The sequence below is a fragment of the Meriones unguiculatus genome, chromosome 6, assembly GCF_030254825.1.
Source record: "Meriones unguiculatus strain TT.TT164.6M chromosome 6, Bangor_MerUng_6.1, whole genome shotgun sequence".
Lineage (NCBI taxonomy): Eukaryota > Metazoa > Chordata > Mammalia > Rodentia > Muridae > Meriones > Meriones unguiculatus.
Window position 1 is genome coordinate 13446893 of NC_083354.1, and position 25688 is coordinate 13472580.

At 45.6% G+C, this 25688-nt stretch overlaps 1 protein-coding gene and 1 non-coding gene across 4 annotated transcripts; one reads left to right on the forward strand and one right to left on the reverse strand.

Moving 5' to 3' along the window:
* Positions 1-24830, reverse strand: Leo1 (LEO1 homolog, Paf1/RNA polymerase II complex component). Of its 3 annotated transcripts, none has more exons than XM_021631634.2 (12): positions 24674-24830; positions 20532-21299; positions 18282-18386; positions 17057-17151; positions 16074-16219; positions 14425-14509; positions 10760-10854; positions 10171-10305; positions 8939-9074; positions 7882-8068; positions 4715-4812; positions 1-243 (listed from the first exon to the last, which is right to left on the reverse strand). In XM_021631634.2, the coding sequence occupies exons 1-12, from the start codon at positions 24729-24731 to the stop codon at positions 139-141; spliced, it is 2013 nt and encodes a 670-aa protein (XP_021487309.1). In that variant the 5' UTR covers positions 24732-24830; the 3' UTR covers positions 1-138. The 3 variants fall into 3 exon arrangements, with proteins under 3 accessions (XP_021487309.1, XP_060240732.1, XP_021487310.1); XM_060384749.1 differs by lacking the exon at positions 24674-24830 and adding an exon at positions 24229-24492; XM_021631635.2 differs by having other exon boundaries at positions 171-239.
* Positions 395-497, forward strand: LOC132655053 (U6 spliceosomal RNA). The gene has a single exon (XR_009592634.1). It is a non-coding gene; the product is annotated as a U6 spliceosomal RNA (small nuclear RNA).
* Positions 24831-25688: the final 858 nt, after the last annotated feature.

A 25688-nucleotide genomic window follows, 5' to 3' on the forward strand; every position in this document is an offset into this window, starting at 1 on the left:
TTGCTTTTAAATTTTTTTATTACAATTAAATTTTCACAAACACAAATCAATTAATCTCAATCAAAATAACTCATGTTTACATCATATTTATAGACAAGCTGTACAATAAATACATAAAATGCATTCACAGTTTGTACTTCAGTCATCATCTTCTTCTTCTTCATCACTAATCACATACTTCTTATGCTTTTTGTTTGCTTTATCATCATCTTCTGCTTTCCTCTTTCCAGAAGATTCACCTTCCTGAACAGATAAAAAACATTTACAGCCCAAAAGTCAGAACATTTCTAGGAAAGCTTATCAAAATAGCTCTGAGTTGAACAATTCTCTACTAAAGTAACTTAAGAAGACAAAAACAAAAATAAAACAAAACAACCCAACAACTTGTAGGCATTTGCTTCAGCAGCACATATATAAAAAATTATAACGATACAGAAAAGATTGCCATGGCCCCTGTGCAAGGATGACACAGAAGTTGTGAAGCATTCTGTATTTCTACCAAAAAATTAAAATAAAACATAAAAGTCCAGTGCATGGTGGTGCACGCCTTTGATTCTAGCACTTGGGAGGCGGGGGGCAGGGGGGGCAGGCAGAGCAGGAGGCTCTCTGTGAGGTACAAACAACCCTGATGGTCTACATAGTGAGGTCCAGCCCAGACAAGTCTACACGGGGGCCCTTTGCTGCAAATAAATGAATAAATAAGTAGTAAAAAAAATAATAAACCTAACTTTTCAGAGTTCAAGCCCAGCAGACTGACTTGTACAGGGAAACCACTGTAGGCAGCCATAAAAACATGGGCAATGGGGTCTGCCTGAGAAAAGGTTAGGACTCTCTCAAAGAGGTTTCACCTGAGAAAGATGGTTCGGCAAACACACACACACAGACACACAGACACACCCACGCACACGGTTTCTTAATCAAAAAATGAAGATTTGCTTGTCCTGCCGGAACATTTAACAGTAGCTCCTTTTTCAGCACTCAGCTTCTTTTCCTTATCTAAATTTCATTATTTTAATAAATATCAATTTTTAAAATAATTTGTTCGGATACATTAAAAACTCACATCATCAAGGTTTTTGAGAAAAATGTTTAAAGACATCAAAGGCCTGTATATACAAGCAAAGAATCTTTTTAAACGGTTTAAACGCATTCACACAATCCCCTCATAGAAACATAACTCAGGAAGTTTTCTAAAAAACAACTTCAACTGGCAAAATTCAGCTGTTTAAGTTCACACTCCATCGTAAACTCTGACATTGGCTGACACTTCAGAATTCTCACAAGAGCCGAGTTAAAGAAAAGGATGAAGCAGACGCAGGCTGCTTGCAGGATGACCTGGAACTGGTCCCTCGCACCACAAGAACAACTTCCACGGATAGCAAACAGCTTGAAAGTTAGCAGGAAAGGCCACAGAGAGGCACGCTCTTTTCCCCCCTTCTCGGCCCTCTGAGGACAAGGCGACGCCCACACTTGTTTCCTGCCTTTTTATCCCAAATGTATTCTATAGACTGGGAGTGCCACAGGAGACTCAACAAAGCTAGGAGCCTTCACAGGGACACAGATGTCCTTTGCATACATCAGCTGGTGGCAGTAGAGCAAACCCAGTAATACCGGAAGACGGATCATGCCCCAGGATGTAATGGGTAACCTCCTTCCCAACCCCCCAGCCTAGAGAAGACCCAAATCCTTCTGGGCCCCCTCAAGAAAGGAAATACTGACTTTTCTTCCCACTGAAAAGTTTTGCAAACACATTACAAGCCTGCACAAGAGCACTGTTTGGTGTCAAGCTTTAAAACGGTTTCATGGTAGAGCCTGAATCTGAGTGGCTGAGGGAACTGACATGGCACTTTAAAAATGTACAGCATTTTCCCAAAAGCTCTTGGACAACCACAGCAGCAGCCCAAGGTTAGGGCTCTCCCAGGAAATCTAAACAGCATGGAGTCCAGTTCATGGTCAGAGCTGAGCAGCTATGGAAGCCTGCCAAGACTGACCGATTCCCTAGAAGGACAAGCAAGCAGAGCACAGGACCCCCACATCTACAATGGAGCCCTTCAGGATGACTGTATTTCAATGCAGAGTGCTGCCTTACCGAACAAAGCTGAAACAAGGCTCCTGTGCCACACATAACTAAAGCTTGAAAATGTGGCCACGAACACAGGCTCCTACAGACACGGGCAGCTCGCAGGTGGTGACAGAAGGCAGGGCAACTACGGGGGGGGGCCAGAAAGGAAACAGAAGAGGGAAGGGGGAGCCAGGCCCTTCTCACTAACCCTTTCAACAGGGGCCCCCTGTGACTAAGTCTCTCAACTCTGCTTTCCAGTCTCCATCTGATTCTTTCAACTCAGCATTAACTTTTCCTAGTCCCCTGGGAAACAGAGAACCCACCGACAGTCCCCACTCTCCCCATTTCACTGTCTTTTAAGGAAGAAAAAGAGCTTTTTCTACAGGTTTTACTACTTGCAAAAAATAAAGGCACTGACTAAAGCACTCTCCTTTACACTGTCCCCCATTTAGGCTGGGGAAAGAAAGGCAGCGTTTCCTGTCAAGCTACTTGTCGCTTTGATCCCACATTCCTATCTGTATTTACTTACAATATAGTAGCTTTCCCAGGCAGCAGTTATGAGGCACTCAACCGAAAAGCAAACTCACAGAAGAGAGCTGACTTGCCCCGTGGCATGCAAATGCGAACTGGCAAGAATGGGTAGCACTCAAATTCAACAATGTAGCTGATGATAACCTTTCTTTTCAAGCTTGTTTTTTGAGACAGGGTCTTAATCAATAGTACAGCTGGCCTAGCACTCACTATGTAGCCTCCTGCCTCAACCTCCCAAATTTCTGGACTATAGGTATGTACCACCATGCTTCAGTAATCTAGACTCACCCTTACCCACCACGTCTGTTCTGGAAAACAGTGATTCCTGACACCTGGAGGTTCCCCCACATCTCACAAGCACAGCCAGGTTCCTGGCATTTTTTTTTTCTTTTTTGAGGGGATGCAGGAGCAGGAAGGCTCCTCTGATCTGAACGATAGCAACGATGGGGGCAGAGATAAACACTTGCTATCAAACTGGGTGTATGCTCCTAATCCCAGCACTCGGGAGACAGAGGCAGGTGGACCTCTCAGTTTGAAGCCAGCCTGGTTTACAGAGTGAGTTCAAGACAGCCAGGGCTACAGAGAGAAACTCTGTCTCAGACAAACAACAACAACACACTTGCTGCCAGGAAAGGTAGACGGGTCCAGAGATTCTGAGGGCGTGCTGGGGGAACCCGGAAGAGGGCTGCTGTAAGAGAGCTCAAGGACTGTTGGGAGATGTGTGTAAGTCACAGCTTCACACTTTCCCACTCAGCCAGCTGCAGGGCAATCTGACAGGCAGTTTTTTTTTTTTACTAGAAACGAACAGTCCCATTGCACTTGTTGATTTTCACAGCCCTGCCTGCCAAGGATTAAGCGTCTGCTCACGTGAGCGCCCGTTTACCGGCTGTCCCTCACACTGTAAGCGCGCTATCAGGGTGCTAACTCACAACAAACGCGTGGCAGAGAATGCTAACAAATTCTGCCTACAGCAGTCTACCCCGAGGACGTCACAAAATTCTAAATGTGGCAATCAACAGTAACCCCAGAACATAATTTTGTTTCACATGAGAAAAGAGTTCATAAGAGCCCCCAAACGGGAAAATATCCACTTCCTGAAATATGGCAGACCAGTCCTTAGAAGAGCCCTCTCTTCAAAAGCAGAGAATGGTGACAGGTGAAAGAAAAGAAAAGCAGCACAGATGCCAGCAACTAAGCGGAAGCAAGAAGGCAGAGAGAAGCAGGGCACTGGAGCAGGCTCCTCCCCAAAGATACTGAACATGTGATCATCAACACTGGCTCTTACACCTCGCAAGGCGGGCAGGACAGGAGACAAGGGCAAAAGCCTTTAGTGTAAAAATGGCCAGGACATAAGCCTAGCAGTTTCTCTGAGTCACGAGTTTACAAACTTAAACACAAAAGTATTTGTGTTTTGTATTGTGGGGTAGGAGTATATTTGTACCACAGCATGTGTGTAGTGATCAAGAGACAATTTGTGGTAGTCAGCCCTCTCCTTCCACTATGTGGGTTTCAGAGACCAAACTTGGTCGTCAGCTTCGCAGCCAAATCCGCACTTTCATTTTCCAAGTGATCTAGAAAGACCTTAATCTGAGGACACAGTTTCAGGTGGTCCTAGACAACTGATACCCATGGCACCTTGCAGACACATACAAATCAGCTAGGCCTGGTGGTGTAAGCCTGTAATCTTAGCATTAGCAGGAAGATCAGGAGTTCAAGGCCTAACCTACATGAGACTCCAAAAACCAAACAAAAAAACCAAAAAATCACCTTCAGAGAAATTAATCAATCTAGGTATCAAAAATCCCTGTGCAGGGCTGCAGTGAAGCTTCAGGGAGTTAAGAGCACTTGTTGCTCTAGCAAAGAACCCAAGTTTGGTTCCTAACACGCATGTCAGATGGGTTACAAACCTATAACTCCAGCTCTGGGGGATCAGATGCCCTCTTCTGGCCCGTGGGTACCCACACACATGTGCTCACATACACAGAGACTCACACATAGAGACATAATAAAAAATAGGACCTTTGTCAAGAACTCATTTGGGTCTGCCTTGGAGCTCCTCATCATTCCAGGACCCAAATCCTAAGTACACAGTAAGCCTAGAATTCAGTACATGTGACTTACCTCATCACTATTGAGTTTCTTTGCCTTGAGTAATCTTTGAGCCTTGTCTTCTTCCGAGCCCTCATCACTGTCTGAGGAATAGATTCTGGCTCGTTCCTCTGAAAACAAAGGGATTAATTACACTGAGTCATTTTCTCTCTCTCTCTCTCTCGGTCTGTTTCTTTTTTATTAATTATTTTTATTTTTATTAATTACAGTTTATTCACTTTGTATTCCCCTGTACCTCCCTCCCTCCTCTCCTCCCAATGCCACCATCCCTCTTCCACCTGTGTCCCTCTCCCAGTCCACTGAAAAGGGAGGTCCTCCTCTCCTTCCCTCTGACCCTAGTCTATCAGGTCTCATCGGGAGTGGCTGCACTGTCTTATTCTGTGGCCTGGTAAGGCTGTTCCCCACTCAGGGGGAGGTGACCAAAGAGCAGAGCAATCCGTTCATGTCAGAGACAGTCCCTGTCCCATTACTATGGAGGCCACTTGGATAATGAACTGCCATAGGCTACCTCTGTGCAGGGGTTCCAGGCCATCTCCATGAGTGGTCCTTGGCTGGAGTAAAAGTTTCAGAAAAGACCCCTGTGCCCAGAATTTTAGGATCTGTTACTGTCCTCGTGGAGCTCCTGTTCTCTCCAGGTCTTTCTAGCTCCCCCTTCTTTCATAAGATTCCCTGCACTTTGCCCAAAGTTTGGCTATGAGTCTCAGCATCTGCCTTGATACCCTGCAGGGTAGAGCCTTTCAGAGGCCCTCTGTGGTAGGCTCTTGTCCTGTTCCCTGCTTTCTCCCTCCTCTGATGTCCATCCTCTTTGCCTTTCCGAATGGGGATTGAGCATCTTAGCTAGAGTCGTCCTTCCTAATTAGCTTCCTTAGGTGTACAGATTTTAGTATGTTTATCCCATATTATATGTCTAGTATCCACTTATGAGTGAGTATATACCCTGTGTGTCCTTCTGCTTCTAGGATGCCTCACTCAGGATGATCTTATACTGAGTCATTTTTAAAGATAGTTATCTATTCATTCTTGGATTTTCCTTACAATAAATACATTCGGTTCCCTTTGTACATGTTCCAGAGGAACAAAATATTTTTTATCTGTTCTATTTTCCTGTGTGTATGTACACACAATATGCATGTGGGCACAGGGATGAACATGGTCGCATATGCATGTGGAGGCATGAGTCTGATGTCAGGAATTAGCCTCAGGTGCTCTTCTGCCTTATTCAGTGAGGTAGGGTCTTCCTGGGGTGAGCAGACTTGTGCATCTCCCAGGGAAAGTTCTGTCACACAACAGTGATCAGGACAAAGGCAATCTCATGAATGGAGTGAGGACTTACACAAATGTGGCCCAGAGTCTGGCCTCGCCAACCATCACAGCTAGTCTTGCTAGCCAGCCTGCTCTGGGAATTTCCTATTTCTGCCTCTCAAAGCTGACTGACAGGCAGCCCCCAATCACAGCACCCAGCATTTACACACATTGTGGGGAGCTGAACCCCGTCCTCATGTTTGTAGGAGTAACTAAGCCTCCTCAGTCCCAGTTTAACTTCTGTTTTAAACATGTTACAATGAACCAGACCTATTCTCTCCAGATATAATGAGGCGCCAGCTCCCTACATCTTTGCTAGGTGAGTTCTGTACTGAGCTAGGAACCACTGAACTTGTCTACCTGGCTTTAATCTCTGGTGAACTGGATGTTAAATACCCTAACCCTTGAATGCATCTATTATTTTGCATGAAAAGTATTCATTAAGATGTTTTTGTGATAAATTAGCACTGGCAATGTAAAGAAGGCCACCGTACTGGTTTCTCAAAATAGGTAGGTAAGATATAACGGGTCAGAAGTCCAACTACAGTCCTGCAAGATAATAGTCAGGCAAAGGAAACCTAGGCGCTGGTAAACCTTATCGCTCAGCAGGAACAAAGACAGGATGCATGGTCATCCACGTCCTTATGTGATAATATGGTTTCCAAAGCTCTGTCAGCGTGAACCAGGGAAGGGCTGGGATGCTGCTAAGTGGTACAGCAGTTCCTGACATACATCAGGCCCTGAGTTTTATACCCAGTGCCACACCCAACACAAAGCAGCAGCAGACCTCATTTCTCATTTTACAGACAAGGCAAATGACAGTCAGAAATGAGAAGTCACTTGCTCAGATCTAAGGAGGTGAGAAAAGCAGCTTTAGAGACATTAATTTACAATGCACTGTCATCAGCACTGAACACACTCCTCGTTCAATCTCTGTCCCATGTTCTGGGTACCATTAGTAGACTGATGTATTCCAGATGACACATGAGAAGTTCATCAGGTTATGGAGCCTTTCCAAAGTCACTCTGTTAAAAAGTGGCAGAACCAGCTGAGCATGGTGACACATGCCTGTAATTTCACACTCAGGAAGCTGAGGCAAGGGAATTTCAGCAGTTCAGACTATCTTCTCGCCTATTTTTTCTTAAGATACATTATTGACTCTATTTAATATGTGGGTGTTTATCTCTCACCATGTGTGTGCCAAGAGGCCAAGAGGGCATTGACTCTCCTGGGACTAGAGTTAAAGCTGTGGGCCATCAGTTTCATCATAAGAACAAATATATCAGAGCACTGTTTAGAGATCAAACAGGATATTCATGTTTGCCCAGGATTCAGTGTGTGCTGAATAAATGCTAAGCATGATGAACTAGACACTAAGAGGAAGGGCTCTGCAAAGCTGAAGACCAGAAGAAAGCACCATATCTTCTCAACAGCTGAATTTCTTGATAATTGGCAACTTAGCTGAGTACGGTAGTTTATGCCTGGAATACTAGCAATTGAGAAGCTGAGGCAGGAGGATTGCTGAAAGTCTGAGGACAGCCTAGACTAGAAGAGACCCTTCCTCAAAATGAAAAACTGTTAACCTTACAAACTGGAAATCAGAAGGTCAAGGGGTAAATTTGCATGGTGCCTGATCTGTGCACATGCCTGTAACCCCAGTGCTCAGGAGATAGGCAGGAGGAACCCATGCGAGGAATGATTCAAAACCAAACAGCTGAAAGGGAGTCACAAAAGGTCCTCCCTTTCCAGGACGGCCTCAAACAGCTACACAACGGTCTCATCACTGAGACTTGGCGGGAGGCATTCTTTAAGGTGCCCAATGGCTGGCAGTCAGTGCATGTGCACAGTGAACACAAACGAAGAGGCACCACACTCACCACGAATGCCCCCTTTGTAGCGGTTTTTAATGGCTGCCAGGCTAATGGACTCCTCGCCTTCCTCCTCCTCATCGTAGCGGTCAGGCTCCAGGTAGCTGGCGCTCAGGCCCCGCTGGTGCTGCTTCTCTCTCATCCGGCGCTGCTGCGACTCCCTCCTGATGGAGGCCCTCAGGCGTTCTTCTTCTTTCTGTAAGAGAGCAAATAAGCCATCTGCTATGGCTTGAGAGGGACCCCAATTTCAGGTGTTGGGAACTTAATCCCAATCCATGAGCGAATTCATGGGTCAACTGGTAAATGAACAGCTGGTAGGCTGTCATGGGACTGGCCGGTACAGTGGCAAGTCTGCTCTCTCAGTTGGCACTGCCACGGATGGTTTCCCCGTGCTGGAACATGGCGAGAAGGCCCTTCATCAGCTACTACTCCCTTGTTCTGGACTTTCTAGCCATGAAAACTTTTCTTTTCTTTTCAATTTTATTTTGTTTTGCTTGTGGGGGTAAGTCAGAGGCCAGCTTACAAGAGCTGGCTTTCTCTTTCTACCAAGTGGGTGCTGGGGATTAAACTTGGGTTGTTAGGCATAAACGGAGTAAATTTCTTGCCTTGCTTTTTCGGCAAGGTTCCAGCAGTCACTAGGCTAGCCCAGAACTCACAATCCAAGAATGACTGAGGTTCTTGGTTTAATCCTTAGCACCACAAAACAAAACCCCCAGTTACTGTGCGGGACTCTGCTTTAGGCTGTCTGCAGATGGCTGTGCCATGTCCTTAACCCACCCACCGAGTTCTGACAATATAAACTGGTGTAGATGGCATTGGATATGTAAAAACTCAGGTATTTAAATGGCCAGTTTTGTGGACCTTTCAGGCCCTGTTGGGAGAGAACCTATTTCATCACCATCCCCACATCTCTCTGCTTGACAAAAGTCTAGGAAATTAACCTAGCTCGTGTCATTGGAAGGCAGAAGGAAAGTCCAACAAGACATGATGGACAGACGAATAGGCAGTTTGGACAATCTATTCTTAATACACAAAACTGTTCCAGGATAAAGCTTAGGCAACACACCTTAATCATCTCTGTGCGCTGGCACTCAGGGTCACGACCAGCCATTGGTAAAATTCTAATCTTCTGTGTCTTTGAACATCTGTCTGCAAGTGACAGAGTCATCTTCCTGTGCGTGGCACTGTCTGTAGAGTGAGGTCTGTGGGAAACGAACAGACCCTCCCATTGTTTATCAGGTATATTTGTGAGCCGCTCATACCCACATCACAGAAACACAAGGACAGCAGCCTTCCTGCTCACCAAAGAGGCCAGACAACTAACTGAATATTCTACTTGGAGGCCTGGACTTCCCTGCCTCTAGCTCAGCGTTTCTCAACCTGTGAGTCATGACCTCTCTAGAGGGTCTAATGACAGTTTCATAGGGGTTGAAGGACACTTTTACAGGGATCGCATATCAGATATCCTGAATATCAGATATTTACATTATGATTTGTAATAGCAGCAAAATTAGCTATGAAGTAGCAAAGAAAATAATTTTATGGTTGGGGATCACTACAACACAAGGGGTTGCAGCATTAGGAAGGTTGAGATCTGCTGCTCTAGTTCAATGACACAAGAAAAGTGAGAAAGAGAAAGTTTGATCACTGCTTGAACAGCACAACCACCAGAGGAGCCAACAGTCAGGTTCACGAGGGGTTGACGGACACTGTGCTCTGCGTGTCACCCTGTACCTGACTCATCACAGCTGCCTGGGAGATAATCTCACAGAATGAAAGTTGACCAAGGTCACCAGTACAAACAGATGCCGGCCAATTCCCACAGCCTAGTTGAAGCATACAATTGTAGTGCTCCTGCCAGACCAGGAAGGGGTTCTGCTTATCCCAGGAAAGCACGACTAGAGTCCCCTCTCAGGAGTGCCCAGGCTGTTCTGATTTGCCTGGGGCACACATTTCCACAAAGGCCCCCAACTCAGTGCCTTTCCTCTGACACTAGCACACGCAAGCCCTAATTCTCAGTTTGTCTCCAGGCCAATTTTACTGGGGGAAAAAAAAGAAAAGAGGGATCCATTTGACCAGCACAGACAAGTACCTTGGGCCTCCTGGCAGGAAACTACCACACCAATGTTCTATTTCATGTCAGCCCCTTGTAAGCCTGGTTGCACAACCTGGCTTTTGAGGAAGCATCCTCATCCTCTGCGCCTCCAGAACTGAGACGGAGCTCCTGGGCTGGGCTGTGGAGTTCCACCAACCAGGGGCCAGGAATCAAAACCAAGCATCGTCACGAAGAGCACTTACCTGAAAGTGAGCTTTGTTTTAAAGACGGCCTGTCCCTGCAGCCCAGTACCTTGTCTTATGAAGAGATGGTTGTGGTCACCCTGCAGTGGGGCTTTGTACACATCAAACACTTCATTCCCTAAATGTAGGGACATGCTGAAGAAAAAACAGGCAAACCCTCACATATTAAAATCTGGAGGCTTTTGCTCCACAGCTTCACTTTCCTGAAAATGTGATTCAATCACTGTTCCCTCTTTACACACAACAAAGGAAGAAAAACACCATGCTAAACATGATGACTTGCTGGAAGTCAGACCTGCTGTGACTCAGGCCCAGCCCCTGCTATGTTCCCATAGGACACTTTTCTTCTCATTAGAATGCACCAGGGCTGAGGTGAGGGTTTAAGATTCTAAATCACATCACGTTTAGTTTATTGTCTCCCACCAGCCCAAATAACCTCCAACTCATTTCTCTCAGGTTTTCTACGTGATCACAGGGATAACTAACAGAGATTCTCTAGCAAGAGCTGGCACCTGAGTAAGGCCCAAGCCCTTAACATCTTCTCCTCCCCATTCTTCTGGATGTTCACTGCCAGGCATTCGGCACTCACCTTCCATCTGACCACTTGACTATCCGAGCATTGCTTTCTTTCATTTCATTTCCTTCTTCATCTCTGCGGATCCTCCATCTTATAGTATTTTCTACCTGTTTTAAAATACAAAACCTTAGAAAACAGTACTCGTGGGGCTTTCCCCCACAACACACAAAGTCATAACGTAAGCCTATGTAGGTGAGTGACAGAGAAATGGACAACAGCTGAGATCCTCTTGGGACAAGCTAAGAACAGGAGAAAAATAAGTGTAAGTCATTTTCTCTGCTGGACGCGTGAGCCAGGGAAGCCCTCTCCCCACACACAGACGGGCACTCAGCACCTGCTGGATGGAAAAATGCCAGATTTAGAAAATTAGTCACTGCTGCAGAACGTAAAAACTTGATGGGCCTTCCAGGAGAACACAGCACTTTAAATGCATGGGTTTTCTCACGCCACATCCCGGAAACACACTCAAATAAGAGTGAAAAGGAGAAATACACACTCACAAGGATTAAAAGAATGAGAACAACCCAGGTGCGGCGGTGCATGTTTGTGCTCCCAGCACATGGGACACTATGGAAGGAGGACTGCGGGTCTGAGTCCAGCCTGGGCTACAAAGCAATACCCTGTCTAAGGGGAAGATGAAGATGGCAACAAGGAGAAGCAAACATTCCAAGCCCATTCGTCCCTTCTCCTTCACCGTGTGCCCCATTCCACAGGCTTTCTGTATGTGCACTCTCATGCCCAGTGGTTTGCTTCCAGTGTTGCCATTTATTTACTCCTCAGTAAAGAAGCAACTGCTAAGTCAGCTAAGAACCTGAAAACATTAGATATGACAGCGTTTCTGAGATAATGTCAAAATTGTTTAGGGAAGGCAGGGTGAAGAATACTGATGAAGACTGCGCAAGCTGATAGCACATAAGAGTTCATTATACCATTCCTCTAAGTTTATGTGGGCTTAGAATTTTAATAAGAATTAAAATGGGGCTAGTGAGATGGCTCACCAGGATAAAGAGGTACGCCATATCGCCAAGCCAGACAAACCTAGTTCAATCCCAAAGCCTTCCTGGAAAGAACCAACTCTAAAAGTTTTCCTCTGAGCTCCCTATCTACACAATAGATTGTGAATGCTTACACACCACGCACACACGCACACACACACACACACACACACACACACACACTGTGGCAAGTGAATGTTCACACCACACACACACACACACACACACACGAGGAGGGTGTGGGATCGAAGGTTTGCTAGTCACTCCCAAGCCCCAGGCCACCCATTATCACCTAGGTTCACCCATCAGGGTTGTAAAAAAATGGCAGACAAACTATTGATATGGGGAAATTGCCAGCTTCAATATGGCCAAGCTGAAGAAAACCAAAACGCAGGAGAACACCCTGCCAACCAAAGAGACCATTAAACAGGAAAAGAGGAGTGAAATTCCCTGAAGTTTCCCCACCCCAACCCCATCCTGTCATCTGCGAGGCACTCTCATGATGTGGAAGAAGAGCCACCTGCAAGATGGACACAAGCCACAAGCTGCACCGTGGACCTGATGTCCCTTGCCCTTGGGTCTCTGAGGGGATCTCACCCACTATTTCACCTGTCTGCCCTGAGATATATAGAAAATCATCTATATGATTGATAAAAATAAAAATGCAAGGAATTAAAACAATGTATCACTAGAGTGATAGCCGGTTTTGTCAACTCGACTCAGAGACAAATCTAGGAAGAGGGACTCTTACTGAGGAAATGCTTCCATAAGCCTGGCCTGGAGTAAAGTCTGTGGGGAATTATCTCGATCAGTGACTAGTGTGGGAGAACCCATTCTGCACACCACCATCCCTGGGGCAGCTGACCCTCGGTAAAAAGCATGCTGAAGAAGCCGCGAGCAGAAAGCCTGTAAGCAGCATTCTTCTATGGCCTCTGTGTCAGTTCCTACTTCCAGGTTCCTGACCGACTTCCTTCAGTGAGGGACTGTGATATGAAAGTGTAAGATGAAACAAGTTTCCTCCCCAACTTGCTTTTGGTCATGGTATTTTATTACAGAAACCTTAAGACAGTTTGCTACATATAAATATTCAAGCATATATAGGTATTGTCTTAGTTACTTTTACATTGTTATGATAAAACACCATGACCAAGACAAATTATAAAAGAATTTAATTTGGGGCTCACAGATTCAACGGGTTAGAGCCCACCCATCATGGCAGGGAGCACAGCACAGACAGGCAATGGCACTAGCTGTGAGTAGTGAGCAAGAGCTGAGAGCTCAGATCTTGATCAACACGCACAAGGCAGAGAGAGCTTAGTGGGAATGGTGTGGGGTTTTGAAACCTCAAAGCCCCCTCCCAGCGACACACCTCCTCCAACAAGGCCACATCTCCTAATCCTTCCCAAACAGGTCCGCCAACTGAGGATAAACATTTAACTCTATGAGCCTATGGGAGTCATTCTCATTCAAACCAGTACATGTACGATCAACGGGGAAGATATTTTGAAAGAGGTCTTTGAGGACACACTATGAGGTTTCATTCTATAGCAATGAAGCACATGAAAATACTTCTAAAGACATAAAACCTCAGAGCCACACAGCTCATTCCTGGTTTACAAAAGAACTATGCCACCAATTAACTGTAAGACTGGTCAACTTGTCTCAACCATCAGTCAAGAAACAAAGCACCCAGGGATACTTTCAATCACATCCCAAGAGTCTGAAGGAAAGCTACCTAAACTAAACTCTGACACCTGTACTCTGAAGCACTTGAGGCTTTGAAGCAAAACACTGATGTCTAAACTATGATGTCTACACTGGAACATATAGTGGCTAAACTGATACTCAGCAATGCACCATGAAAGAACATGGAAAAATGCCAAAATGATTAAGTGGAAAGGAGCGAAGAACCACCACATTCATTATTATAAATAATGAAAAGTAGCACAATGAAGTCAGAGACATTAAAATGGCCATGAGATATTAATATTGCTAACTCCAAGTCAATACACACACGTTCTAAATGAATAATATTGACAGATGAGCTGGCAGTACAAAGGCAGTGGAGGGCAGAACAAATAAAAAGCCCAAACCATCCATCAGTCTAAACCTAACAGTGGTATGATCTTGAGCAAAGTATTGGCATTTTTGATCCCCTCTTTCTTACTTGCTCTGCATTTCCACCGTGGTCACCAAACAGCTTTAGGCACCTACACCACTAGAAAGGAACCATCTTTTCCAGTGTTACTTAGGTACTTACGAAGCTGTTGTATGTGAAGACAGTACTACTGGAAATGCAGAATTTGGTCAACCCTTAGTCAAGCATGTGGCTCACGCCTGTCATCCCAGCCAGCATTTAGGAAGGAGGCAGGAAGCTCATGTGTTTAAGGCCAACTTGGGCAACATAGTTAAGACCGTGCCGTAAATTAAAAAACAAACAAACAAAAACAAAAAATCCAAACTGCAAGGGCCTAGGTTCAATCCCCAGCCAGCATGTCGGGGACCAAAGATGCAACTCCATGATGTGTGTGCAGTGGCCCAAGGTCCAATACCCAGCACCCAAAGGACTCTGAAAAGACAGTTCATGTGGTTGGTAGAACAAGAGACACAAAAGCCATCTTCAAAACTCAAGTTAGCTCTTAGATTCACTCAATGAAAAGGAAAGGAAAGTCTGCACAGTACCTTCAATTTTAACCTGGTTCTCCCTTCTTCATCCAGCATCTCCTCGTCTTCAAATTCATCTTCATAATACTGAGGATCAAAAGGCCTACAAAGTGTTTTTTAAAAAAAGCTATTAATCCTATTTCATAAAGAATACTGCCATAATGTGGCTAGTTACCACAGTCCATTCTATCAAAAACTATATCTTTAAAAAACACAACGCTCAAATATTTTGAAGCTTAACTTGAAAGAAATATTCACATGTGCTAAGATGTAAAGTTTTGATGCTGTTATGTTTTACTTGAAATAAAGTACAAACAAGGCTAAACATTCCAGTGTGTGGTGGAGGAACAGGCAAGCAGAGCTCCGAGTTCCAGGTTAGCTGGTCCACATAAGGAGTTCAGTCCAGCCAGGGCTGCACAGTGAGACAATGTCCAAAACAGAACAATTTTCTCAATTTCTCCTATTATAGAAGAACAGACCAAAGAAAAGACCACATACACTGTGCCTTCCTGCATTACTCTCCTTGTGGGAGCAGCATGGAAATGAGGCAAGTGGCTGCGTGTTTTGGGAATCCCTGTCAGCACTGTCTGACCATTAGCTTTCTGGTGGGGCAGCGTCTGCTGCAGTGGCGGACCAGATCTCACTGCTTCCCACTGTAGAGCTGTTGGGCTGTAGTAGTTATTACATGCCTTGAGAGACTTGGTGTCTACTCACTCGGAACAGAGTATCAAACTACTAACAACGGCCTCATCGGGGAGTTTCCCTAAACACTAGGCCATGCTTTTTCTGTTGCAGGATGCCTGGTTTACTTTTTCAGACATATAAATGAAGTGTCCATGTCTACGTTAGTCACCTTAATGAAAGTAAGCAACACACATTCATGTTGGCATAATGTTATTATATACTGTATATAGTTCACTCTTATACTATTCAAATGCTGATTTCTCTATCCCACTATCTGGTTTCAACTCAGCCATGGCTTTGTTATGTTTATTCTAAATATTTCCTGTCTCCAGTTTATGTAAATATACCCACCATTTGTTCTCTACCTTGCCAGTACAACTCTGACCAGTTAATACTGAGCAGCAGAGAAAATAAGGTGGGCCATCCATGTCCACTGAGGGGAGGAGAGAGGGATAAAAAGTAGGGATTGAGTTACAGAAAGGAGAGGTCCAGAAAGCATCAGGAAAAGAACTGGAACCAAGCAAGGATTAAAAAAAATGCAGGTATGAAGGAGAGCTGGCTGGGAAGTAGCAAGACTAGCTTGGAGGTTTAGGACGGAGTAATAACTGATCATTATTGTGCTCAAGGCTAATTAAGTAAATCATAGTCTCCCTGTGTCATTATCTGGGTCACTAGCTGGCTAAAGATAAATTGTCACCATACTAATTTTATTCATTTATATCCATATTAATAATTATTTCACATATTCACATATACCCACACATTTACTTTTTCTTTTATTTTGTTTTATTTTTTTTTTGTGACAGGGTTTCCCTATACACCAGCCCTGGCTGTCCTGAAACTCTTTAGACCAGGCTGGCCTCAAATTCAGAAATCCACCTCCCTCTGCCTCTACCTAAGTGCTGGGATCAAAGGTTTGTGTCATCTTAGCTAAGACCCACATATTTCTAACCAGCACCCAGAAGACATCTTAATTTCCTTACCTGGGCTCTACACTGAGGAAGTTGGGCAGTTTAACGAAATATAAGTCATTTCCTAAGTCAGTGTTTACTTTGGGGATTTCAACTTCTATTCTGGTCTCGGGTATTGGCTCCTCCTCCTGCTGATCCTGAGGCAAGCCATTTTCATCCTAGAGCAAAAAGGCAGAAGGTTAGAGCTATGGAGACCAGGTGACAGCCCAGTTTAAGCTCCACGTTTTATTACATAAGGGAGCAAGAAACATTGTTTGTTTTTTATTTTGTTCTTTGTTCTGTCTGAGACAGGATCTCACAATGTTGTCCAGGCTGGCCTAGAATTCACTACAGAGTCCACGCTGGCCTCAAACTCACAGAAATCCTCCTGCCTCAGCCGTCCAAATACTGGGATTACAAGCATGAGCCACCACGCCCAGCAAGAATCATATCTAGATACTATGGCAGGACTAATGTACCCCCAGTCCTCAGCAATGTTCACCTATCTCCAGAACCTCTCAGGAGAAGCAAGACGAGCCTGCTGCCTCGGGGCAGAGCTTCTGTGATCGGTTATCTTCTAGACCTCCACTGACAGATGTTCGGTCAGCCAGCACTCACACACTCTAATGGCCTCAGAGAAGGTTATCCACACATGGCGAGTCTATGGCCAGCCAGGGCTACATAGCAAGACCCTGTTTCCAAAACTCAATTTACAAAATAAAGAGGGAAGGAATGAAGGAAAAGTTATTACTGCAGCACACACTTACTTGCGTGAATAAGAAAAACAATTAGGTGAAAGGTTCTCAAATCCCAGGTCCTCATGATCTCACCTGTGAGGCTCTCACTTCTACTCCTTAGAACCAAAAGTTTCCCACAGAATTAAGAAAGCCTTCGCTCATTGTATTTTCATACTGCAATTTAGTTGGCAACTTCCTCTTCTTGCAGAAAGAGAGATCCTTCCCCTGTGAGACTCTGTCTCACTTGAATACAGGCCAGCTCACACAACTTGCACTTACCACAGGCTGCCCCGGAGTAGGGGGCTTATCTTCTCCATCACTCCCTGAAGATATGTCATCTGCGCCTCCGAACAGATCCATGGTTTCATTATTGTCTTCAGTGCAAAAGGAAAAATGCAGAGGGTTAACATCTGGTCTTCACTTTAACAACTCCAGGAGACAGCGTCAAAGTGAGTCTAGAACATGTGTATGGAGAGACGGGCACTGTGGCATGTGTGTACAGAAACAGGAACTATACAGAAAGCTCTCTTTCTTCCCCCTTCTTTGCATCCTGTCCAAAGCCAGTTGTTTCTCCCAGGCTAGACCCTCAAATTTGGGCTAACATATTCTATGTCAGAGTTACATATCTCTTTCACCAGGGCCATCCTCACAGGCAGAACACCTCTGAGGCACCCATCAAAACAATAATCTGTGAAAGCCAGCAGAGCAAGGGGAGGCACCACAGCAAGTGAACAGGACAGAAGAGTGGGTAGAGAGAGCCATCTGTTTAAAGCTGCAATAGCACAAGTCAGAACTACTGGTAACACCTGGTCTAGGATAAAACTATAAGACTGAGTTACAGAGACATGGCAAAGAACAGAACCACTAGACAGCAAGGCCAAGGTGACCAGAGTACTGTAAGTTATATTATATTACATTAATCACATTGATTATATGATCAAACAGGAAATGACCATGCCTACCCCTCCTCAGTGTTCCCCTTAGCTCACGTCATCACTAGCCACTGTACATGTATGTACATACACGTTACCACCGCTGCACACAGCCAAGCACCTAGCAAAGTCATGTCTGCTGTAACTGTCATAGGAGCATCTTCCCTGCGTGGTTACCTACCTGCCATTTGCAAACATGTCACAGATGCGACCATGCACAGCTCCACCTTTACAACCTTAGCACCACGTTTATATAACAACCTCTTTCATCTAAGCCACAGTCGAAGACAGTTAGAGACCGAGAACAGTAAGGGCAGTCAGTGCAGGACTGTCCTTACTCAGAGTGAAGAACGCAGTGTCACTTCCAAAACCAACCAGAGGCTCAGCCCCCGTCAAAAACGTCACTCAAACTGTAACAAGGAAGCAGGTTCCTAACAGCATGAGCTACACAGAACACACAGAGCACGCACACAGTCTTCCGAGAGTCATGCAGTCTCAAGGCTTGGGAGTGCACTACAGTTAAAAGCACAAAGAGCTATGAGCCACACCAGGGTACAAAAGAAAAGGGTTACCTTTGGGCACCTCAGTGTCACTATCGGCCTCCGAGTCAGATGGAATTGCATTCTTGCGCTTCATCCGTAAAACTTCATCTTCACTGTCACTGCCTCTCGCAGATTCTAGAAGAGCAGAATTAGGTGTGCATACTCACATCCAAGCTTCACAGAGAAACTGCCCAACAGTTCATGCTGTGTAATCCAGTGAGCGCAGCAATAAAGAGAAAACGACGATGATACATGCAGCAATTTGGATTGATCCAAACTGCATTATGCTAAGTAAAGAAGAAAACCTAGCCTGGCAGAGACAGTGCCGGTAATCCTGAGGTGCAGGAGACAGAAGCATAATGATAGAACACATCAGGAGGTGATAAGGCCAGGCAAGGGATGTGCCTATAGGGTGTACAACATGCTGTCCTGTATCATGTGGCGGTAGCTGCTAAGTCTACAGGCATGTGAACACTAAACTGAACACAAGCAAAGGGCAGAGGTGTAGCTCAGTCATAGACTGTGTGTCCATCTGGCCCTGCGCTCAACCCGTCCCAGAAGTTACAATGGGAGAACAGAGCTGGGTGTGGTGGTGCATGCCTATAATGTTAGAAGTTCAGGAGCAGAGGCAGAAGGAGGGCAGCAGACTTAAGGTCAGCCTGGGCTGTGCAGGAAATTTCAGGCTTACCAGGGCCAAAGAGAGAGACCATGTCTCCAAAGCCAGCACCATAAGGTCAGCCTTAGCACATATATACTTCTGGCCTATACTAAACTACAAGACCCTGTCTCCAATAATTTTTTTTTTTTTGTAAAGAATATGGATTTCTAAAAGCAGAAACTTCTGACAGAGATGAGATAATCAGTATTGAAACTCATGATTGAATTATACACACAGTATAGAAGAAAGGTAAAATTGCTGGAAAGAGACAAAGCTACGCCTATTTTCTGGCTGGTGGAATTACTCCCTTGAAAACTTCATGAAGAGCTGGCTGTGGAGACGCGTGCCAATGACCCCAGCACCTGGGAGCTGGAGGCAGTCAGGCTATGTGAGACGGGCTCAAGCAAAATGAACAAAAAAAAAAAAGCAGATTCTTTCTGACCCGTTCCTGAATTAGTCTGCCAGTACTGTATGAGCCTTGAACATTCTGATAACCTCACGCAGAATCTTACTCTGAACTGGTTACTAAATACGTACAGAGCCCGATGCATAGGCTAAGGAGGTTTATACCCATACTGGGAAATATTCTGCCCCCTTCTATAAAAATGTCAAAATGTGGTTCTGAATGCTCCCCCTGAGATAATTCTCCCTTTGTACTTAAGCTTCCCAAGATACGACCACATTGTAATTTAACACGGCCAATCAGCTACAGAATGAAGTAATCCATATTCCACTTCAGAAAGACTTCAACCTAAGTGTGGTGACATATACAATACAAAGAAATTCAATCTGTAAAAATATTTTCATATTCTATATGAAGAAATGTGTTGATCTGAGCTGACCAATCTGACAATTACAGTGGGGACTGAGAGACAAAAATCAGGCAGTTCCTGTGCTCTGCTGTCCTTTGACCTCCACCCACTTGTCATGGCACACGAATACCTAAACACACCCATGACTAAACACTGCCCCCCCACACACACAAAAATTCTAAGGTGGAACATGGTACCTCTACCTCAGTACAACTGTATGAGACAGTTCAATGATGCCATCATTTACTGCGGCAAATCTGTCACATGATGTGTGCACATTAGCTATGCATGAAAAATGGAACCAACTCACTTCATTATTTAGCTTCTCTAGCACTACAGATGGCTAAGACTGTGTCAGTATTTTCTCTAGTCAGTTAAAGAATGGAAGGGGAAGACAGTAAAAACAGAGAAATTTAGAACACACACACATACACCAGGTGAAACTGAAGAGCCAGACGAGGAGAAAACAAACATGAAAAGCAGGATAATAAAGATGGGAGTAAAAGGGGCTGGAGAGATGGCTCAGTAGTTAAAAAGAACTGGCTGCTCTTCCAGAGGATTTGGGTTCAATTTCCAGAAACGATGTGGTGACTTACAACCAGCTGCCCACCAGCTCCAGGGGACCTAACAGCCCTTTTTGGCCTCCGTAAGCACTGCATGCACATGACAGGAAACACAGACATGCATGCAGGAAAAACACCCATCCACATAAAGCAAGGCGAAAAAAAAATCTTTAGAAGGAAACAAGAACGAACCATGGCTGCAGGCAGCAGTTTGTGCTGAGCTGTGCAGGTTCCATGAATGCTTTACCTGACTTCTGGTCCTGCTCCTCCTCTTCGTCTGAATGCCTTCGATCTTCATCTGAGACCTGTGGCCTTTCATCGTCAGAATTTTGCATTTTCTCCTCATCGGACACCTGTGGCCGGTCCTCATCATCCGAATTCTGCTTCTCATCATCATTATCAGAAGCTACAGGGTGCTCATCATCAGAATTCCCCTTTTCCTCCTCAGATAGCTGTTGTCTGTCATCATCAGAAAGCTGGGCCCGGTCCTCATCATCCGTGTTCTGCATTTTCTCCTCATCATCATCGGAGTTCTGTGCCTTATCTTCATCAGACCCTTGCTCCCGATCCTCGTCATCCGAGTTCTGCAGCTTTTCATCATCTGACTGGTCACTTTTATCCTCTCTGTCCCACTTTTCATCATCTGACTGTGCTTTTTCAGAACCTTCTGCTTCGGAGTGATGGCTCCCTTCATCCGATCTGTGGCCCTCCTCCTCTTCCTCCTCCTCATCGTTGTGGGCTTCAGAGCCACTGTGCTGATCTACGTCTGACGGCTCATTGTCCTCTTGGTCAGACCGCTCAGAAGCCTCTGACCTATTATCTGAGCGGTCAGAGTGATTGTCGCTGCCGCTGTGATGAGAGGCCCCCTCCTCCTCACTGTCATCTCCAAACAGTTCCTTATTACTGGGCTGTCCCGAATCACCTCTCTCATCTTGATCACTCTCGCTGCCAGAGGCATTGCTGCCAGAAACACCGTTCTCCTGGTCAGAGTCTGAGTCGGACCCAGAGTCAGAATCTGTGGGATTTGATTAAACACAAGGTAACATCAGCAAAGTAAGGAACTCTGAAAGTCCACAGATTTGAGAAAAGGCAAACATGAGCTGGCAAAACCACTGGGGCCGACTTTCTCAGCGTTCCAGAGGCAAAGAAGGTTCAAGAACCAGGGGAATGTTCAGTTAAGAAAAATCAGTAGGCACACTAGCCCACACCTATGATCTCAGCAACTCAGGAGGCTGAAGAAAAGGACCAAATCAATTTTGAGGCCTGTGTGAGCTACACATTAAGACCCAGGCCATCCTAGGATACAGCATGAGACCCTGTTTCGAAAAGCTAAAATAAAATAAATAATGTGTAACTCCTGTTGTTTTACCTCACCTAGCCCCACCCTCCACTGCCTAGGTCACCCACACAAAATTAAGTAAGTAAAAAATCCTACATTTCTAGGACAGGTATCAAGTAGGAAGAGCAAAGAATGAAGAAAAATGAATAGTGCCTAAAAGCCTAAGTATAGAAAAACATTATACATGGTACCATCAAATGCACTACATACGCATTGTGGAGTCCTAGAAGAAAGTAATAGCTAAAGAAACAGTGACCCATTTAATGAATCTACACATCCACAATTAATTCCCCCCACACCTTCAAAGAAATCTTAATAATTTAAACAGTTAATGAATGAATCATAGAAAATATTTTAGAATAAATGAAAATGAAAACAGTACACCAATTCTTAGGAAACAAAAGGAAAGCAGTGTTCCTCAAAAGAAAATGAATGGCTACGAACACCTACATTAAAAGGAAACATAACCTACCTTAACATCTTAAGAGACCCAGAAAAGGACATATTCAGTCCTGATGCAACTTGATGAGCTGCAGTGGGTGGGAATGGGAAAGGAATAGGTGGGGGGGGGGGGAGGAACAGAGGGTAGGACTAGGAGGGGAGAAGGGATGGGGCTACAACCAGGATGCAAAGTGGATAAAAAATAAATTAATTTTTAAAAAAGACCCAAAAAAGGAAAATAAAGTGCAAGCCGGGCATTGGTGACACACACCTTTAATCCTAGCATTGGGGAAGCAGAGGCAGGCAGATCTCTGAATTCAAGTCTAGCCTGGTCTACAGAGTTGAGTTTCAGGACATCAAGGTCTACAAAGAGAACCTTGTCTCTAAAAACCAAAAAAGAAAGAAAAACAGACAAAAAGAAAGGAAGGCCCAAAACTAGCAGCAGCAAGAGAAGAAAGGAAAGAAAGAAAGAAAGAAAGAAAGAAAGAAAGAAAGAAAGAAGGAAGGAAGGAAGGAAGGAAGGAAGGGAAAGAAAGAAAGAAAGAAAGAAAGAAAGAAAGAAAGAAAGAAAGAAAGAAATGTAAAAACAGTGGAGAATCAATAAAACCAAAAGTTTGGGGTTTTGTTTTCATCAAATTGGTTCTTGTAGTTCTCAGATGGCCTGCAACTGGTATGTAGATCAGGCTAGCCTCAAACTTGTGCCAATTCTCCTGCCTCTTGTCTTCTGAGTGTTAGGATTACAGGCATGCACCAACATGCTTAACAGTTCATTCTTTAAAAACATTAACAAACTTAAACCTTCTGGCAGACTATCCAAGGAAGGGGGTGGGGGGGCAGCAAGACTCAAATGACTAAAGTCAGGAAATAGAAGTGGGGATGCCATTATTGACCTTACAGAAACAATGATCATAAATCATAAATAATGCTAGAAACCTAGATTCATTCCTTCTAAGGTCAGGAACAGTAGTATCTACTTTTGCAAGTCCTGTTCAACATTATAAAGAAAGTACCAGCAAGTACTGGCAGGTACTAGTCCTAGCCAGAGCAAGAACAATAAATAGGAAAGAGAAGAAATAGTACATTTTCTCTAATCACAATGGCATGGTTTTATATGCAGAAAACCCCAAACTATTACGAACCAAAAACTATTACAGCTAATACATTAGCTGCAGGATAGCAACAAGACACAAGATCAACTTATGTTAGAAATGAAAAATATGAAATAGCTACTAGCTGGGAGTGGAGGTTCATATACATAACCCCAGCACTCACTCAGGCAGGGGAATTAGGAATATAAAGCCAATAAAGGCAACAGACACAGCAGATCCTGAAGAAGAAAGAAGGGGGAAAAAAGAAGGAGGGAGGCAGACAAGCAGGCAGGCCTACCAAGTTCCACTCTGTCACATCCATACCAACTTTAAGACCAAGAGCAATTGTCAAGGACAGCTCACCAGACCTGGAAGTAAATCTTAGAGCGCCCACTGAGTGGGAAAATGGAAGAAAACTGTCATGACCTTACAAGAAGTTGTAAGGATGGGGGGGGGAGGACACCTTAGGATTGCAATCATCTCTACACATCACTTCCCTAGGCCTTGGGTTACTCGGGGAAAGCGCTGCAGGTACACCTCACTGAACAATACTTTCCAACTGTGTATCAACGAAGCACTAAGGATTAATGTAAGCCTGGGAGGGAACCAGACTTCTCATGATTATGTTCCCAACACCTAACAAGGCAGCCAGAAAATGACAGGGATCGCTGTTCACTGTTGAAGGAAACGAAAAACTTCATGGAAAATACGGGAAGGTTTACACAGAACTGTGCCTCAAAGGCACAAAGAGTAAACAAAGAGGGGGGGGGGGAAACACTAGCAAAAGTTGTGGGACAGGAATTAGTACACAGAGATATTTCCAGGCTCATCCTGAGTAGAACTCTCACAGTACAACTCGGTTCTCTGTACTTTTGCCTACGCAACGGATTCTGGGGTTGGTGTCGGACCTTTCCTCATTCCGTATTACTACTCTCCGTATCTCAAATTCAGATTTTCACAGGCCTGTGCCAGAAATACCCCCTGCACCATCATTCATGCATCACCAAATCCCCTGTCGCTCCTCTTCCAACACCCCACAAGCTCCCCATTCTTACATCACACCCAAGGAAACTGACTTTCTACACAGGCTCTCCAAGAGCACTCATCTCCAGCGCGTAGTCCTGGGTGCATAGCTGTACCCTGATCTCTGCCGGGCCTTTCAGGAGCATCTGCAGACGCCCATCATCTGTTTCACTCAGGAGGGCGCCATCAGGTCCGAAGGACACCGGACAGACCTCCACTTATTCACTGCCACACCCCAATCGGCCCGGGGTGCAAGGAGGGGCGCGGGCCACTCGTGCTCACACTGCTCGCCCCACCAGCCCAGGCCAGCCCCTGGCCCTCGAGGCGCAGATTCTGCACCCCTCTCCAGGGAGAGGCTGGCACCGCCCGGCATGCAGGGGGCGCTGGGCAACAGCGTGGGGGGCACCACGTTGCCCGGCGCCGCGCCTGCGGCCGGAAAGCAACTCGCCGCCCCGTGCACCCGTCCGCGGAGCCCGCCCTCCCGCCCGCCCGCCGCACCTTTGCGCTCTGCCTCGCTCTCAGCTTCGCTCCCGAAGAGATCCTCCATATCTGCCATGGCAGCTCGGTCTGAGGCCGTGGCCTGGGCGACTCGGGCCTGCTTTACGGCTGGGGCCGACCGAGCACGACGGTGTCGTAAATAGCCGCACAAAGACCTACTTTGCTTTTGTGACCTAGTTTCCGCGTGCGCTCGGCCAGCTCCGCCCCCGGGGTGTCTGAGCCCCGGGGTTCGCCGGCTCGGTCGCCCGCCTAGCGGAATCCGGAGCGGACTCGTTCAGGACCTGTCGGCTGCGGCCGGGTTTCTGAAAAAATCGTCGGGGGCCGGCGGGCGTGGTCGCCCTGCGCCGGGCTACCTACGGAGACCCCGTCGCAAACAAAAACAGACAAACGAGGCAGAGAGAACCCTAGCCAGACGCGGTGTAGACGCCTGTAATCCGGCACTCCGGAGGCGAAGGGTCAGGAACTCAAATTCATCCCCAGCTACGTAGTAAGTTCAAAAGCAGCGTGGGATCCCTGAGGACTCCCTCCCGCCCTTTAAAAAAATAAAAATAAAAACAAAAAGAGCTGGGGAGATAACCTGTCCGTAAATCACTTGTCCTTCAAGCCTAAAGATCTGGTTTGCGAAACCCCAGCACCTACTTAAACCCGGGCGCGGCTCCGATGTCCGTGAACCCAGCCCTGGATCCACAAGCTCTCGGGGTCAATAAGGATCCCCGTTTTAAATTAGTGCAAAAGCCGGGAGGTGTTGGCGAGGCCAGCCTGCTCCACAGAGGAGTTCCAAGACAGTCACGGCTACACAGAGAAACCCTGGCTGGCTCTCAAAAAACAACAACAAAGGTGCTTCGGCATAGGTTGGGGGTAGGGTGAAGAAATCCAGGAAGACACTCGAAATCCACCTTTGGCCTCTAGGCACAGGGAAGTAGGTCAGTACAGAGTTTGCCTGTTATGAGCGAGGGTTCTGTTCAATCTGCATTGGGGGAAAAATATTTAGGACTAATAATCCCAACACACGGGA